Here is a 19288-nt window from a genome sequence, read left to right as displayed (position 1 = left end):
TTAATTCCTTGTGGTTTTGATGTTTTATTTATATATCACCATTGGTGTCCATCCTACTTTACAGCCAATAGGAGACCAGGGGCTTGATACAAAATGCACTGAACTCCACAGCACTCTTTCCTTTGACTTCACTGGGGTTTGGATCAGGTGTCAGGCCCTAACCCTGGGCCAAATCCAAATTGCACAGATAACATACTGGGGAAAGTGGAAAGGAAGGGAGATGGGAAAACAAGGAAACCAGGTAGGCCAACATTCATTTAGATAAGTGGGGGGTGGTTCTGTGTTTTTCCTGGTTTGTTTGTTTGTTTGTATGTATGTATGTATTACAAGCTGACGTAACAGTAAGGCACCTACGACTCAAAATGTTCTGAAATGTGATCATGCTATTAGTGTCACTGAGCTGTAGCTGTTTATTCATACCTTTTAAGGTTACATGGGCACTATTTTTTTTTTTTTTTTGTGCATAATGCCTGTCAACTGAGGATCCCAGAAACACTTGAGATATTGGGCCATAATCTGCTCCCATGAAAGTCAATGGTAAAAAATGCACTGGCTTTAATGGGAGAAGAATCAGATCCACGAATGTTTCAAACATCCTTGGGAGGTAGGTAAATATAATTATATCTCTATTACAGTTCAAGAAACAAAGGCATATGGGGACCAAGTGACTTGCCCAAGTGCCACAGTGGTTGAGTGACAGTCAGGAATAGAACTGCTAGTCCAGAATCCAAGCTTCCACTGAACACATTCCCTCTCATTTATTACTTTGGTGCAACAGTGTCTTGTGGTTTCCGTGAATGTCATGCTTCATGGTTCTAAATGGCAGAAGACTCAGGACAACGCTAACTCTGAGAGAACAAGAGCCTTCTCGAAAATCCTTTTAGTTATCTAATAAATATTGACCTGATTCTACACTTGTTTATTTAAGTAAAATTCCCATTGAAGTTTTGGGAGTTTTGCCTGAACAGGCAGTATATTGTTTGCAGTGTTGTAGCTTTGTTGGTCCAAGGATATGAGAGAGACAAGGTGGGGGATGTAATAACTTTTATTGGTCCAATATCCTCACCCACCTTGTTTCTAAGGAGTATATTGTCAACTCCTATTGTGAAGTGAAGCAACCTTGAAACAATTTATATGTGGGCCATTGTTAAGGGAGGAAGGATGGCCATGTGGTTAAGTCGCTGGGCTGAGATCAAAGAGAGCTGGGTCCATATTTCAAGCTCTGTCACAGACTAATATCTGATGTGTTTCGAGTTTGGCACCCTAAATCACAGGTCACTGTTGGAAACCACAGCCTTAATTTCCTTTGTGCCTCTCTCTAAAATGAAGATGCTCATCCTTTCCTAATGGACAAGGGTGTTGTGAGGCAAGATCCATTCATGAATGTGGGGCATTGAGATAATCTGATGAGCACTGTAGAGAATCCTGTAAATAAGCTAGGACATGGGCTGGAATGACAGCAGCAAGAAGAAAATTAAATTGTGACTCAAGAGCTAGGATACTTTTTAAATTGTAATGTAGCCTCTGTTTGTTATGTGGATCAGTGGTGTCTGATTTAAGGAATCAGACACCAGGTTTTTTTACTGTTATAATAATGAAGTAATTGTAGGAGACTAGAGGATATTGTATTTTAGACTAAAAAACAATTTTACAGAACTAATCAGCATTTTATAATGCTAACACATGCACCGAATCTTTGGATGTCTGCAGCAAAGATATCTGTATTAGGCAGCCACTGGGCACTGGATGGCTTGGCAGATTGGTAATAATGGGGTGTAGAGCCTTTTACCTCCAGGTAATTGGTTTGAATCCAGACTGGGTCAGCAGTGACAGAAAGCCATTACCATCTGATGACTGTATGGTGATTTATGTGAAATGAGTTGGTCTCAGTCCAGTTCCCAATGGACTCCTGTATAGACTGTAACCAAAATCCTGACTGATTTAGAGCAGCACTTCCTTAGCTCTCCTCTTCTAGTGCTCCTACTCTACTTGCACTACACTGATGACCTCTTCATCGTCTAGATCCATGGGAAGGAGGCCCTTGAGGAATTTCACCAGGATTTCAACAATTTCCACCCCACCATCAACCACAGCCTGGACCAGTCCATACAAGAGATCCACTTCCTGGACACTACAGTGCAAATAAGCAATGGTCACATAAACATCATCCTATACCAGAAACCTACTGACCGCTATACTTACCTACATGCCTCCAGCTTTCACCCAGACCACATCACAGGATACATTGTCTACAGCCAAGCCCTAAGATACAACTGCATTTGCTCCAATCCCTCAGACAGAGACAAACACCTACAGGATCTCTATCAAGCATTCTTAAAACTACAGTACCCACCTGGGGAAGTGAAGAAACAGATTGACAGAGCCAGAAGGGTACCCAGAAGTCACCTACTACAGGACAGGCCCAACAAAGAAAGTAACAGAACATCACTAGCCTTCACCTACAGCCCCCAACTAAAATCTCTCCAGCACATCATCAAGGACCTACAACCTATCCTGAAGGATGATCCCTCACTCTCACAGAGCTTGGGAGACAGGCCATTCCTCACTTACAGACAGCCCTCCAACCTGAAGCAAATATTCACCAGCAACTACACACCACAAAACAAAAACACTAATCCAGGAACCAATCCCTGCAACAAACCCAGTTGCCAACTCTGTCTGCATATCTATTCAAGGAACACCATCACAGGACTTAACCATATCAGCCACACCATCAGGGGCTCATTCACCTGCATATTTACCAATATGATACATGCCGTCATGTACCAGCAATGCCCCTCTGCCATGTAAATAGGCCAAACTGCACAGTCGCTATGCAAAAGAATAAATGGACACAAATCAGACATCAGGAATTGTGACATTCAAAAACCAGTAGGAGAGCACTTCAGTCTCCCTGGACACTCAATAACAGACTTAGAAGTGGCCATACTTGAACAAAAAAGCCCTTCAAAAACAGACTTCAGTGAGAAACTGCAGAACTGGAATTAATATGCAAACTTGACACCATCAAATTAGGCCTGAATGAAGACTGGGAGTGGCTGGGTCACTACAAAAAGTAATTTTCCCTCTGTTGATATTCACCTCTTCTTGTCAATTGTTGGGAATAGGCTACATTCAGCTGTTTGAATTAGCCTCATTAGCACTGACCCTTCTCCCCCACTTGGTAAGGCAACTCCCATCTTTTCATGTGCTGTAATATATATACCTGCCTACTGTATTTTTCACTCCATACATCTGTTGAAGTGGGTTTTAGCCCACGAAAGCTTATGCCCAAATAAATTTGTTAGTCTCTGAGGTGCCACAAAGACACCTCATTGTTTTTACAAAATTGTATTGACAGTCTTAGCAGAGAGGCAAAGGGCAGAATCTGTTTGGAGACTGACTTATCCTGTTGTCCTTTCAAGACACGTTAATGGCAGGGCAGTGTGAGAAAATTTGCGCATGCCATACATATTCTGTGGATGAACAGAAGAAACCAACCTCTGGAGCTGTCAATTCAGTGTCTTCCCTGAGCAATAAATTCTCTGTAATTGTAGTGACTGACTTTCCTTAATGCAAACATTCTCATCGCATGGCTGCATTTAAGTCTCTGCGGGAATGTGGTAGGTGGCTATATTTCTGGCAGACAGCAATGCTTGACAAATGTAGATGATGTTTCTTATGCAAGTCAGCAAGAATGTTCTATAGTTCAGGTAGTAAACACAGGTTTGGCATTTGGTTTGTGGGTAAAATATGTAGCACATCAGACTGGCTCAATAAATGTATCACAGGCTTCATTCTTAGTTTCAATCTCCTGCTCAGAAGGAAAGAACCCAAGGGGACCTATAATTGTTGATTTGTAAGACAGTAAAAATCATGGGTAATATCCTGGCCCTATGGAAGTCAGTGGCCAAACCCTGTTGATTTCAGTGGAGCCAGGATTTCACCCCATACTTTCAGATTAAAGGTCAAAAGAGCTCTATTAATTTTTGTGCTGAGGGTATAAAAAGTACATGCTCCAGAATGAAAGAAATAGATGTGTATTTAGCATCAAAGCTTTAAATCCCATTGTGCTGTAGAACACCCACTTTGTTTGCTAGAGAGACATTTTTTAAACAACACTTTCAGTGCAGAATTAACTGCTTTTCCCATCTTTCCAGGTTGCCAAACAAGCTTCTGAATCTGGCTAGCAAAACATGGGAAGCTTGCTTCTCCAAAAGCCTTGAAGATTGAAGGCAAAGTGCCCAAGATCAGTTTGTTCCTTGAAAATTATTATTTGTTACGCTAGCATTAAAAGGTTCTAGTCAGGCAGAGTGGGAGCCCCATTGTGATGATAGGCAATGCACAAAACATAAAATGATGTGGACCTTGCCTTGGGAAGCATATAATCTAATTTAAGACTACAATCAACAAGTTCATGGTTAGTGAGATAAAGCGCAGGAGGGGAAAGAGAATGAGGGTAATGGTAATGAGAGTGCCTGTTAACAGAGGTTAATTATGTGCTCAATGCAGAGCTCTCAAATTACTTATGCCTGGCAGCCTCCTTGTCTGCTTTTCCTAGAAATACCTTGGCACTTCCTCACATGCCAGTCCTTATGCTTATGGAAGATACTTCTCATCCCAATTTTCAAAGCCACCGTCTTCTCTTTAAAATCCCTCCTTAAAATCTTCCTTTCCATCGGGCATTGATTATGTTGGTGGCCACCTGGGACAAATGAGATGTCATGGTCACACAGACACAAACACCCTTCCCTTTAGTGTTGCCTGGTCTTCCTACCTCAGTTGTCTGTTTATTCACCTGTTGTGTGCTGTGAGAATCCTAGATTTTGTGAGTTCTCTGGGCCAGGGACTGTCTGTGCGTTCTTTGTCTGTACAGAGCCTGGTATAATGGCACCCTGATGCCTAACTGGGAATCTTACTGCAGTAGTAGTAGTATAATTAATAGCTGGATGATTAAATATAAATATCTAAATTACTAAATATCAGCAGACCCACTGTTTTAAACAGGGATGGGTTGACTTTAAAGCTGGCTGCTGTTGTTGGGTAGTTGACTTGTTGCTTGTCAGTGCTTGAGTGATGCCCTTTCCCCATGCAGTAATACTGATAGTGGATTCCTTCAGCACTCTAGAAGAAAATCCTTTGACTTCAATCCCTTGATCGGCGTTTACACCATACTCATCACTGTGGTGTCTAGTGGCCCTACTCCTTAGATATTGCTGAATAGGAATGGTCACTTAAGCCACATTTTTGTCCTGCGAAACCACCATTTCTACAGAGTCAAAAGGCTTCTGTATTCCCTCCCCAACGGGGGGTTTCTAGTTCTTTGTCAGAGCTCTGAAGAAATTTTATCCCGTTTTGTACCCTACAATTCTTGTGGCCCTGATGTGTCTCAGCCACCTTGTGGCCCAGGAGAACTAAACTGTCTTAGGAAAGCATCAACCTTGTCCCCTAAGTACTGGAGGTCAAGCAACATGAGATTTCTTGTCCCCCTTGGTAGCCCATAGACTGGGAATCAAACCCATGCAGCAGTGCATAGTTGCAGATTATTACCTTGTAACTAAGCCAGTCTGCCTGGGACATCATTTAAGTATGGTAGATTAAACAGTGAGCCAAAATAATCTTTTGAGTAACTCCATTGGCTTCAGTGTTTAATGACCTGTGTTTCCTTTGCAGCATGTGGACTGTGGGCTTATTTGAAAACATCTAACCAGTTTTATTTATAGGAATACTTGAATTCATGTTTGAACACAGAATGTGTAGACTCAAAAGTTACCATTTATACTGCTGCCTTTCACCCAGCTTCAACATTGATGGGTTTGGAAGCGCTAGCAAGAAAAAAAAATGCTGCTCAAACCTTCATTGAACCTAAACCTGAAAACAGCTTCCTTCAAACCGAAGGGACGGGAACTTTATTAATGGAGAAGTCAGGCTTTGGGGGCACAAGCAGAAAGTGAAGCATTGTTATGAAATATCAGTTTCAGTTTACGATCAGCTTTGGGACAGAGGGAAATTGTGCTCATAAATGGTAATTTGGGATTTATTAAAATATATATATAAACACCTCTACCCTGATATAACGCTGTCCTTGGGAGCCAAAAAATCTTACCGCGTTATAGGTGAAACTGCATTATATCAAACTTGCTTTGATCCTCTGGAGTGTGCAGCCCCGCCCCCGAGCACTGCTTTACCATGTTATATTCAAATTCATGTTATATCAGGTCGCGATATATCAGGGTAGAGGTGTATTACATTTCAGTGCTCACTCACTGAAAGTTTTCTGGGGAATTGGCAGATTTCTGCCTGTTAATTTGATTCTTGTGTTATCAATAATGGGCTCTGTCCATCCTAAATTGCCTTAGTGGCTGCTGAGCTCCATGATCTTCTAGGATAGTCATCAACAGAGACTCCCTCACAATGAGCAGCAGCATCTCCCCTGTAGAAGCTGCACAATGTTGCTGTTGTTTATTTTTATCACCATAGTGCTTCATAGCCCAAGCCATAGACAGTGTGCTAGGTGCTGTGCAAACAGCACAAAAATAGTCCATGCCCCAAAGCACTTACAATCTAAGTAAATGTGGATTTCAGTCTTATGTGGTTGCCCAAGCTTGCTTCCTTCCTAGGGAGTACATTCTTAGCCCAAATGCTATAGGGCTGTAGCAAATTTCCTAGCTGGGGAGAGCAGACAGGACAGTGAGGAGGCTTACCTGTGAACATTCTAACCTCTGCCCCTGAGGCAGCTTGGCTGTCCCAAGGTATGAAGCTGGTTTCTTTTTGGATAGATGGGCCTGCTCCTCAGCACAGCAAGAAAGTTTCATTAAATTTCCATCTGCATAGAGCCCTGTACTAAGAAAGCTTCTGTCATAGTAGGGATTGTGTAATCATAGTCTTGAAAGTAAGAGGGATCTTGATGCTTCTCTCTGATGTTCACATCTTCTTGTCCCTGGTTTTCTCTTTCAAGCTGTGGCCAAATTCTGCCCTGAGCTATACTCTCAGTTACCGACACTGGGGTTGCACACTTTTAGCTGAAAGGAGAATGTAGTCCTTAGCTTCTAGCTTAGCTCTGTCATAGTATAATTCCCCACTCTGAACCTTAGCGTCCAAAAGATGGGGTACCAGCATGAATTCCTCTAAGCTCAGTTACCAGCTTAGTACTTGTAGCACTGCCACCAACCAGGAATTCCAGTGCCTGGTACACCCTGGTCCCCCCAAAACCTTGCCTGGGGACCCGCAAGACCCAGACCCTCTGGATCTTAACAGAAGGAAAGTAAACCCTTTCCCTCACTGTTGCCTCTCCCAGGCTTCCCCTCCCTGGGTTACCCTGGAAGATCACTGTGATTCAAACTCCTTGAATCCTAAACAGAGAGGAAAATGCACCTTCCCCCCTCCTTCTCTCTCTCCTTCCCAGATTCTCCCTGAGAGAGAAAGTAATCCTGACACAGAGAGAAATTAACCTTTCTCTCTCCCTTCCCTCCTTTCTCCCCACCAATTCCCTGGTGGATCCAGACCCAGTCCCCTGGGGTCTCACCAGAATAAAAAAACAATCAGGTTCTTAAACAAGAAAAGCTTTTAATTTAAGAAGGAAAAACAGTAAAAATTATCTTTGTAAATTTAAAATGGAATAGGTACAGGGTCTTTCAGCTATAGACACTGGGAATACCCTCGCAGCCTAAGTATACAAGTACAAAGTAAAATCTTTTCAGTAAAATACAAATTTGAACTCCTTCCAGCCAAATACACATCTGCAAATAAAGAAAACAAACATAAGCCTAACTCGCCTTATCTACCTAGTACTTACTATTCTGGATCTGTAACAAACTGTATCAGGGAGATTGGAGAAAAACCTGGTTGCACCTCTGAGCCCTCAGAGTGAACAACAACCAAAACCTAACAGCAGGCACAGAAAACTCCCTCCCTCCAGATCTGAAAGTGTCCTGTCTCCTGATTGGTCCTCTGGTCAGGTGACAGCCAGGCTTACTGAACTTGTTAACCCTTTACAGTCAAAGAGATATAAAGTACTTCTGTGCTATTAACTTTTCTTATCTGTTTATGACAAGCTCTTTTATCTGTTTCTTTTGCTAACAGTCTCTGAGGGGGTGTAGCAGGGTACTGCAGGGTCCTCTTGGCTCCTGCTCCTGCCGTGCTGACAAAGTCACTCAGAGACCCTGGAGTTTAGTAACCACTGGTACCATTTATTTGTGCGTTATGCTCACACCACCTTTTCACTATACACAGCTTGGGTGCTAGTGTCTGCCCCCAGGAGAACTGAGGAAGAGCTATCACTCTACTCCCTCTGGCTTCCTTTCTCCCAGCCTTTTCTATAACCCAGGCTAATTGAGCTGGCAGCTGTCTCCCATTCACCAATTATGCGCAAGTTTTCTCTAGCCGGCTCCAATTTACTTCCCTTAATGGGAGCTGGTGTGACACATGCCTGAGTCAGCAGTTCTTGCCCACTACTCTGTTACAGGGGGGTCTTCTAGGGGCTAAGTTAGTACACAATTTCTCTTTACAGTGTTCCTCTTTTCTCCCTGCTTTGCTTTTACATTTCCTGGACCTTATTCTCCACTCACTTAAATGAGTGTTAAACTGATGTGAGAGGAGGATCAGACCTGACTTTTTCCTCTTCTCCATCCCCATGTTTGCTCTACCTTTCCAGTCATTATTTCCTCTTTACATTCTTAACCCTGGAAATCTGGCCAAGTATAGTGCAAATTAAGATGACATGGGTCAGGTTCTGCTTTCATTTACACTAGTCCAAATCCACAAAGATTCCATTGACTTCTGTGGAGTTACTCTGCATTTACACTGGTGTGTGTGCGAGTGCAATCTGGCTATGAGCAGATAAACTGGATTCAGCATGCTCTGATGGTGGAAGTGTAAACTACACCCAGTGTAGCAGTGGTGCAATCCTGCAGGTTTGACTTGCTAGCAAGCCTAACAGTAACAGTGGCTTAAGACATCAGAACTGAGTTGGGAAAACACTGCCTTTTATTTTCCAAAAGTTCCAGGAAGTCAGGAGACAGACAACACCTAATGAGCTTGAGTATCAGAAAAGTGTGATGCATGAAACACAGATTCCATTTGGGAGATCCCTGGCCAATCAGCAATAGCACTGGTGTTGACTGAAGAAGTTGGCTAAATTCTGCCCTCTATTCCTGGGATTGTAGAGCTGTAGCTGAGGCACAGTCGGCTAATATGTCAATCAGATTCTTCTCAACAGTACGGGGAAGAAAAATCTATTGCCGGGAAAGTGCAGAAGAAACAGAAAAATACTTAAGACAGGCAAACAAAAGTTATTTCTGTGTCCAAGATTATATCAATGATTTCTGAAGGCTCAGCTCTAATTTGTACCCATGCTGCACTTTTGCTTCTTACTGTTTTTAGTAATTCCTGTTCTACAAACATCTGTCAGACATCATAGTTTCAAACATTAATCCCTACAGGAGTTAACCAGCTAGTTAGTTGGTGACCTGAACTCTAGAGAGTTTCCTGGAGATTATCTCTATTTAAATCTTATTCACCTTTTAAACAGTGGCATCATGCTGTGTGCTGTCCTGTCTTTGGTAAGATTGATCTCTAGTCTGGCTTCTCATCTCCCATCCATGCCCATTTAGTAAGGGAAAATCCTATTCTCTCACTATCATGACTAAAAAGAAACCCATCTCTTTTTCTTCGTACTCAGATGTCCTAATTTATTTCACCATGCTCCACTGATGTCACAACTCCTAACAAAGTAAATCCTTAGGCTGGGTTGTGATTGGGGCCCTGGAAACCAATGGGGAATGGTGGTGAAATCAGAACAGAATTTTGTCTGTAATTTTTCCAGAATCCCTAGGATTCAGTCAGATTTTTGTAGGATTTTTTTTGTTATCCACATGATCCTTCTACATTTACCACTTGATACTAACATAAGACACAAAGAGAGTATTTAAAAGTATTAATGAGTTGGTGCCAGCCTCCAGTAGCAGGGCTGAGAGTTGCAGATGAGAAGCAGCCAGCAGGAGTCAATAGGCAGTGCTGCTGAACAGCCAGAAGAGGCAATTATTCAGGAAGACACGACATAGCAACACTACAGACCTAGAACAGTAGCTGTGACTGAAATTACTGGGGATTGAGTTTTAAAACCTAGGACAATCTTGGCCAACTCAGGACTCCTGAAAACTGTGGATAATTTTCCTTAGGTTTGTTATGTAGTCTGACCTTAAAGTCACAAGATCTTTATAATTCCAGATGGACAGAACTAAGGGATGGATTTGTTTCTGTAAAATGAAAACCAGAAGTTCAGATCCAGGGCCCGTTTGATCTGAGATGTAAAAATGAGGAAGTTTGTATAAATAGTTCTGGCTTTGACACACCTCTTCTATTGACCTTCATGCAGGTGATGTGCAGGCAAACCTTACCGCTTTCTTTCTAGATTTGCTGGAACGTTGTTAGTGTGTTTCACAAGGAAAATGTCAATGAACTAGTGTAACTCTATAGTAAACACTATCTTTTTCCAATTTAACAGACAATACACAACACCTCCTATGAATAGTGCCACTAGTTCAGTATTATCGGACCATTGTGCAAGATATGGCCCTATGTGTATAGAGCAAGTAAAAAGGTTAAGGAAACTTAATAACACTTGCAAATATAGAACATAATTTGACTATAGCTTCACCATTTGCATTTAGTGAGCCCTGTGCAGGAAGCGTCTGTCACAGGCTCTGTTCCACTTCAGTTTAGCAGCAGTACTGCCCCACAGACACAATATTCAAATTTTCCTTCTTAAAGGTGATGTTTACCTATTTTCAAGGTCAGTGTTTCTCAGTTTGTGGTATGCATATCTTAGATGGGTTGCCAGGGCACAACCGCTGGATCACACTCTGTGGGTTGGCGGTGGTGGGAATAGTTGATACAACACAAAACTCTTTTGAAAAAAAAACCAAGTTACCTATGTTCACATTAATGACACATGGTGTTTGTGTTTGTGTTTGTGCTTTGAGATTACTGGTGAAAGACTATTACTTCTTTTGGGTGAGAGTTCAGATTTTTGTGTTGTGGTGGTTTCATGGTATAATTCCCCACTCTGACCCTTAGCGTCCAAAAGATGGGGTACCAGCATGAATTCCTCTAAGCTCAATTACCAGCTTAGTACTTGTAGCGCTGCCACCAACCAGGAATTCCAGTGCCTGGTACACTCTGGTCCCCCCAAAACCTTGCCCAGGGACCCCCAAGACCCAGACCCTCTGGATCTTAACAGAAGGAAAGTATACCCTTTCCCTCACCGTTGCCTCTTCCAGGCTTCCCCTCCCTGAGTTACCCTGGAAGATCACTGTGATTCAAACTCCTTGAATCTTAAAACAGAGAGGAAAATCCACCTTCCCCCTCCTTCTCTCACCCCCTCCCAGACTCTCCCTGAGAGAGAAAGTAATCCTAACACAGAGAGAAAATAACCTTTCTCTCCCCCTTCCCTCCTTTCTCCCCACCAATTCACTGGTGAATCCAGACCCAGTCCCCTGGGGTCTCACCAGAATAAAAAAACAATCAGGTCTTAAACAAGAAAAGCTTTTAATTAAAGAAAGAAAAAAAACAGTAAAAATTATCTTTGTAAATTTAAGATGGAATATGCTACAGGGTCTTTCAGCTATAGACACTGGGAATACCCTCCCAGCCTAAGTATACAAGTACAAATTAAAATCCTTTCACCAAAATACCAATTTGAACTCCTTCCAGCCAAATACACATTTGCAAATAAAGAAAACAAACACAAGCCTATCTTGCCTTAGCTACCTAGTACTTACTATTTTGAATATATAAGAGCCTGTATCAGAGAGATTGGAGAGAAACCTGGTTGCACATCTGGTCACTCTCAGAACCCAGAGAGAACAATAACCAAACACTAACAGCACACACAAAAACTTCACTCCCTAAAGATTTGAAAGTATCCTGTCCCCTGATTGGTCCTCTGGTCAGGTGACAGCCAGGCTCACTGATCTTGTTAACCCTTTACAGGCAAAAGAGATATGAAGTACTTCTGTTCTATTAACTCTTACTTATCTGTTTATGACAGGTGGAATATACATCACTGTAATAAAGAAAAAAATATTTCAGTGGGATATATAAGATCTCTGATATTCTTAACTACCCATATCCTTCCTTTTAAGTGCTTGAGATTTGTGAATGATGTGACATTATCATCACTCAGCAACTGTAATTGTTTTTTGAATATACAAACGTATGTATAGATATATCTATATATAGATGGATCCTCAGCTGGTGTCAATTGTTACAGCTCCATTGACTTCAATGGACCTGACAATTAACTGCTGAGGATCTGCCCCATAATATTTAGCACAGGGTTTTCAAAGAAGCCTAAGGAAATTAGGCACGAAGGCCGAGATCCTCAGAGGTATTTAGGCTCCTAATTCCCATTAATTTCAACGTTGATTTCAATGGGAGTTAGGGCCCAAATCCTCACATTTAGATGCCTTAACACTCATTGAAATTCAGTGGGATTTGGGCATCTAACAGTTAGATTCTAACTCCTTTAGGTGCCATGACTGAAAATCCCAGGTATAGTTATTAACATGTAAGTTATTACATTTCCAAAAGGTTAGCACAGTTGAATTCCACTGGAGTAGGAAGTGTTAAATGTTTGCTTTACTTTCATTGCTCAGCAGCAGCGGTTATCTGTGATCACAGCTCCAGTTTAACATAGCTCCAAGAACATTTGCACTGGAAAGGAACTGCTGACACAAAACTTCAGGGTCAATCCTGCTGCTACTGAAATCAATGGCAAACCAACAGTGACTTCCATGGGATCAGGATTGGCTCCTTTGTTAGGTTTACAACCCTAGTTAATGCTCCACTGAAAAAGATAGTGCTGCTTCTCATATAGGTGTTCACTGGTTGTAAAAGTGTCAGATTACACAAGTTTGTGTTGGGGTTACAGTCTCTTAGTGGACCTGAGCACAACAGCAAACTCCAATGGCTAATAGGAATAGACTTTGGGATTGAAAGCATATGCTTGCTTTGTTACTGAGCCTCAGTGCCTGGCATATAGGCACGGTGGGAAGGTGACTAAGCTATGGAAACCGCTAGAGTTCAGGCAAAAATGAGTCACAGGAAGGCAGCCTATTTTACTCAATTCCAGAAATGTTCTCAACCGTTCAAAATTAATTTAGATGCTATTTACAGTTTGCAGCGGACTATTCAGTTCCTGAAGAAAGAGCTTGGGGGTAAGGTTGCTGTCGGCTTCAATAATTTACTGCACCTGGGATGTAGGCAAGGCTTAGCTTACTCTAGAGTTCGGGTTTGTTTGAACACAGAGCGATGCCATTTTTGCAACAGAAAGCCCTGGCATCAGTTAAACAAAGATATTGTTATGAATAATGTCTGAATTATTGGATTATCTACACGCAACTTTACTTACCCTGGATTGTGTGCTCTTGAGAGGGTTCCAATGTTTTAGGCCCTGGAGCAGTTATATGCTATTCTTAAAAAAAAAAGTCAGTGGGTGGTGTAAATAAAAGCGTGTTCATGTATTTATGATCATGAGCTTTGATCCTCTAGAGATCACACAATTATTTTAAGCATTGAATGCAGTGTTTAGAATAGGGCTGTATTTGCAAACTCCCTCTTCCATAGGACAGTCATTCCCACAGACCTGAATATTTTATTTTAACTTAAAAATAATTAAAAACCTAACAATGACAAACTTTGCCAGCTTCATGTCCATGAAGATGAAGAGTTTTTTAAGATTCGCAAAAATTAGGACTTGAAAAAAAATTAAGTTTTTGTTTTTTAAAGGGGGAAAGGGCATTGGTACCCTATTAAGGATCAGGTCTGACATATTAGTTCTGAACACTCATTTAGTAGTTGTAAATGTTCATATTTCTAATATATACTTGAATGTTACCTACAAGGGCCACTGCTTTCAGAGTTGTGTGCTGAGTGCTCCCCGTCACCTGTCGGAGATAGGCAGTTAGCATATCAGGTTCAAAGTCAGTTCTTTTAAAAAGATGGATCTGAAGCAAAAAGTCCCAGTTCCAAACACTCAAACACTGAGAACATTTGGATCGGGTAAGGTGGCTTCAGGCGTATTTCTAGATTCTGAAATGTCTAGCCCCTCCTATGGATGGAGTGGTTCTGGCTCCAAGTGAGGAGGATGAGCTGTGAGATGTGTATTAAAATCGTCAGGGCATGTTCACAGCAATATATGTGTCTGTGTAAGCCTTGTTGCCCCTTCCTCTGTCCATCATTTCTTATCCCCATACTTACAGGCACTTTATTTTGCTGATTTCACTTGTTCAGTCTGGTCTGGTATTGGACTATAAGCTCCTCAGGGCAGGGGGTTTATCATATTTGTTCCCTAAAGTGTCCAGGCTCATTGTAGGATGCTGTGTAAGTTATTCTCTTTGTACAGGATCTAGCACAATGGGGGCCTGGGATCCTAGGCGTTACTGCAGCACAAATAAGAAATACTAATACCTTAATAATAAGAGTTACTCTCATCCAGTCAGAGGACAGAAACCGTGATTACCATATTACCTTTGGGTCTATTTAAAACTAATCAGCACAACTGGAGTATTGGGTGTTCCCAATGAACTGTTAGAACAATCTGCCGAGTAAGAATAATTTGCAGAATTTATTTGGAAAATCATTTTGAATAGCACACATATGCGAGAAAATCATAGATTGTTCACATGCAAGGTGTGACCAGCAAAAGGGGTGAAATTTATCAGATACGTTATTCACTAAAAGTTGTTCACGCAGCGGCAGTTCCAGTCCCAGCCAAGACCAAGGCGCTGTAGAACTTTATTGGTCAGTATTATCAGAACCCTTGCATGGCACCCAAGTGTGAACTGGGGGGACCTGCAATCTTTAGCAGACAGGTAGGATTTAATTAATTACATAACTCCCAGCCCCCAGGGCTAGGATTCTAATGTGCTTGGCTTGCAGTGCTTTTCCCTTGGCTCACTGATGGTGTATCTCTTATTTTAGGGAGCTGAGCAGAAATTGGAAATCTAGTCTGGACAGTTTCACCAGGAGGGGTTCCGAGTTCACAATCTGAAGGTTGCAGGTAGGCTAATAGTTACCTTTTACTGGCAATTGCAGAAGGAGAAGATGCACTTCGTTCTGAGGATTTCCTACTAGCATATTAGAGGAATGATGGTCCAGGGTTGAGAGCACTAGTCTAGGATTTAGGAGACCTGGCTGCAACACCCAGTTCTGCTGCAGACTTGCTGTGTGATTTGGGCCTTTCTGTGCCTCCGTTCTGTTGTGTTGTAAGCTGTAGGCACTCCAGCTTCTTTGAGTATTGACTGTCTGTTTATTCAGGCTACAAGTATGTAACTTTGCAATAGCTCCACAGACCCACAGTTCCAGCAGTTTCCAACAACGCACCTACCGTAATCTGGAACAGCCACACATTTCGTTATCTGACTATCTGCCTGCTCCCCCTGGCGTCTGTTTCTTATACATATTATAATAAGTTCCCCATCTGCTGAATGGAGATGATAGCACTGCCTTACCTCACAGGGATGTTATGAGGATATCTGCCTTAAAGATTGTGAGGGACTCAGATCCTATGATGATGGGGCCATATAAATACCTAAGATAGATATTGTACAGTTTTTCACTGGTCATAAAAATAAATTAGAAGTGCCCTTACTTAACCTGGCATTTTACTAATCTGGCTGAATTACAGCAGGATAATGTCTACTAGAGCGAGGTGGAAGAATAAAGAGGAGTGGGAGATTTTGCAATTAAAAGGAAAAGCATTTTCTTCCTCCCCCCCTCAAAATTAAAACTTTGAAATTTTGAAGATTTAAAATGTCAAAATTTTAAAAACTTCCATCCAGTTCTGCTGGCTGCCACCCCTGAAGTGAAAAAGGGAGTAACCCTGGAGCTCAGCTCCTGATTTATTTACAAGTCCAGCTTCCTTTTAGAGGAGAATTATTGGTCCACACTTCTGCAAATAACTTCTTAGAACTGGAAGTTATGGAAGTGTAAAAGTAGGTTTATAAAGTGAGGGGATATTATATAAGAACGGCCATACTGGGTCAGACTAAAGGTTCAACTAACTCAGTATCCTGTCTTCTGACAGTGGCCAGTGCCAAGTTCCCCAGAGGGAATGAACAGAACAGGTAATCGTCAAGTGATCTATCCCTTGTTGCCCATTTCCAGCTTCTGGTAAAACCGAGGCTAGGAACATTATCCCTGCCCATCTTGGCTAATAGCCATTGATGGACCTATCCTTGGTGAATGTATCTAGTTCTTTTTTGAACCCTGTTATAGTCTTGGCCTTCATAACATCCTCTGGCAAAGAGTTTCATAGATGACTGTGCGTTGTGTGAAGAAATACTTCCTTTTGTTTGTTTTAAACTTTCTGCCTATTCATTTCATTTGGTGACCCCTAGTTCTTGTGTTATGAGAAGGAGTAAGTAACACTTCCTTATCTACTTTCTCCACACCAGTCATGATTTTTTAGGCCTTTAGCAGATCCCTCCTTAGTTGTCTCTTTTCCAAGCTGAAAAGTCTCAAGCTTATTAATTACATTTATATTTTATTCCCACTGGAGTTTAAGGGCTTGTTTACACTTAAAATACAACAGCAGCACAGCTGCAGCACTTGACTGTAGCTGCTGCCTATGACAACAAGAGGGGTTCAGTTAGATAATCCAGCTTCCTGAGATGCAGTAGCTAGGTTGATGGAAGAATTCCTCCATTGTGACCTCATACTGTCCACACGGGGACTTTGGTCATCTTAACTATGCCTCTCAGGGGTGTGGCTTTTTCACACCCTTGGCCGATGTAGTTAAACTGACCTTATTTTTTAGTGTAGACCAAGCCTAAAACAGATCTGTGTGCTGGAAAGAATTAGCTTCACTACAAGCTGGTGAACAGATCCAACAAACTGTGTTATCATTCTGATGTTCAATGACACATGGTAGGTGTCAGTTAAGCGAAAAAGTAGCTGTTGTGATCACGTGGTGGCAGTTGGGTTTGTCAAGTAGCTATGGGTTTCCCTTGAGAATGGGTATTGTTTGGAAATGAGAGGAAAGGAAATGGCAGCACTGCAAGTAAATGCTCTACATCCTGCCACCCGTGTGACAACCACTTGGCTATAGCCATTAACTTTAAGCAGGAAATGGAAGTGATTCTTCCAAGAACACCCAGCATGTGTTTATTCTTCAGTATATTAGTTTGGACAAACAATTCCTGAGGGTCATAAACGTTCCCCACAAATAGTACAGGAAAAAACTGCCTTGGAAGATGTTCAAGGTGCTAGGGTTAATGTCCTGAACCCACAAAAAATGGTTAAGCTGCAGATACCTGGGGATACAGCTAATGCTTACTAGAATTTCAAGAGTTTCTCCACTTACTCAAATTGGACCAAATTTAGCTCAGTGGGAATCGTACTCACAGCAGAAGTAATCTAGTCCTTTATCTAGGGATATGTGTGCTAATAGTAGCATGACTGAGAGCTGTAGAATTATTAGCATGCCAAGAACTCTCAGCTTTGGAATCGTGGAGATTGATGTGTCGCTTCTACAGTAGTATATGCTAATCCCATCTCCACTTTGAAAGACTTGTGCTCCTATACAACTGTCTCTCTTTCTCAGAACTCTCCTTACACTATCCAGGGCAGCTGAGCCATTATTAAATTACTCCAGGACCCAAGCAGCAAACAATTCCCAGAACCACAATAGCTTCCACCCTTGTGCGTTTGTATAAAATTTGACACACTGCAGTGTTATAAAAATACTTCTCATGTGCGGACCCAGAACCCTGATCTCTTCCAAATGGAAAGAGTTATGAAAAGCTTGAAATATTTCAATAATTGGAAAATACTGTCCCCAATGGCGAGTGATTTAACTTTCCTGGAGCACTTTTCTTTCCCCCTCTTTTTATTTCTTAGAGAGCTTGGTTCTGGAAGTGAGTCAAGTAGTACATGAGCACAGGAATTCAAGACATACTGAAAGCATTTAAAAGCCAGTGCACTGTAAATGTTTGGTTTAAAAGTATGTTTAAGAAAGGGATCGACTGTGAAAAATGTGTTACATTAGGAAAAGCAGAATGGCTTTGCAGGGAGAAAAAATGTGTATTGAGAAACTTGGAAAAATAATGATAATATTGCCAAAAATACATTGCACTTAAAGAGTGACTTTGAAAGATCTCAGTAGTGCTTTACAAACACTAACTAATTAAACCTCACAATACCCGATGAGGGCCGTTAAACCTATTTGAAAGGTAGTTAAACTGGATGCATAAATTTAATCCAAAAAAAGCATTTTAGGAAATTCAGAGAACGCGATGCAGATAGAGGGCCAGGTCCTCTGTTATATGGAAGCTGGTTACTTAGAAATGTAGGGCTGGAAGGGATTTGAGAGGTCATCTTGTCCACTCCCCTGTTCTGAGACAGAACCAGGTATGCCCACACCAATCTTGGCGGGTGCTGCTCTGACCCTAAACCCAGCTGAGCCTGCCACTGAATCCCTGAGATAAGGGATTATTCAGGTGATGTAGAACAGCTTCTACACCAGCACCATTCTGATCGTTGTGCAGGGGTATGGCCCGGGAAATACGAGCACAGCCAGGCATCCCTTTGCCTCAATGATCTTCTGTGGTCAGAACGGTGCCTCTAGCTGCTCTAACTTATACAAGGGACTGGAGTGACAGCCCAGTAGGTCCATGGCCATGCGGGTGCACCTGTGTGATTAAGCTCCCTTTACATCCTTTGTCCTGAGCTGTGCTGAGCAGAACTTAGCCACAGCTCAGTATCTGGGTCAGTATTTCATTAGTAAAATCAGGGTTGTTTCTGACCTGATCCCTATTTATTTAAGTGGCCAAGGTTTGTTTTTTTGGAGGGGAAGAGATGAGGTCAGAGGTGTGGAGAGGGGCGAGGTAGGAATGGGAAAAGTGGATCAGCTAAATGGTTCTGGTTTTGGCTCATCTCTAATAGTTTCCACTTACCAAATTACTCAAATTCAGCCCTCAAATGCTTTTTATAACCCCTGGATATATTTGAGGAGCTGGCCTGCGTTAAACTACCTCTCTCTCAGTATCTTGGAATATTCTCCTCTCTTGTGCCTATACTGTCCCACAGAAGGTGACTGCTTTCTTCAGTGCTTTGTTATTTACACCTTTATTTCTTATGATTAATTATTACTCACATATGTTGTCACAGATTTCTTCATTATCCATGTGCTGTATAAATTAATACATAAATAAAGTAGAATCTTTATACAAAAACAGTTCCAGGAGTCACCTCTGTAGATTTCAGATGGGAGGCTGTTCCAGCCACA

The 19288-nt window shown here is 41.8% G+C and overlaps 1 protein-coding gene across 7 annotated transcripts in view; it reads left to right on the top strand.

Moving 5' to 3' along the window:
- Positions 1-19288, top strand: part of SYNE3 (spectrin repeat containing nuclear envelope family member 3) — an 85270-nt gene that overhangs the window by 9412 nt on the left and 56570 nt on the right. For 2 of the 7 annotated variants that reach the window (XM_050954457.1, XM_050954458.1), the window contains 2 exons: positions 14983-15061; positions 16088-16127. The exons of 4 other annotated variants lie outside the window; for them this stretch is intronic. In XM_050954457.1, the coding sequence (XP_050810414.1) occupies positions 16115-16127 (13 nt within the window). In that variant the 5' untranslated portion in view covers positions 14983-15061; positions 16088-16114. The remainder of the gene's footprint in view (positions 1-14982; positions 15062-16087; positions 16128-19288) is intronic. One more of the 7 variants, XM_050954459.1, reaches the window with a different exon arrangement.

The sequence above is a fragment of the Gopherus flavomarginatus genome, chromosome 5, assembly GCF_025201925.1.
Source record: "Gopherus flavomarginatus isolate rGopFla2 chromosome 5, rGopFla2.mat.asm, whole genome shotgun sequence".
NCBI lineage: Eukaryota > Metazoa > Chordata > Testudines > Testudinidae > Gopherus > Gopherus flavomarginatus.
Note: the sequence above shows the minus strand (reverse complement) of the source record. Positions and strands in the feature narration are given on the sequence as shown.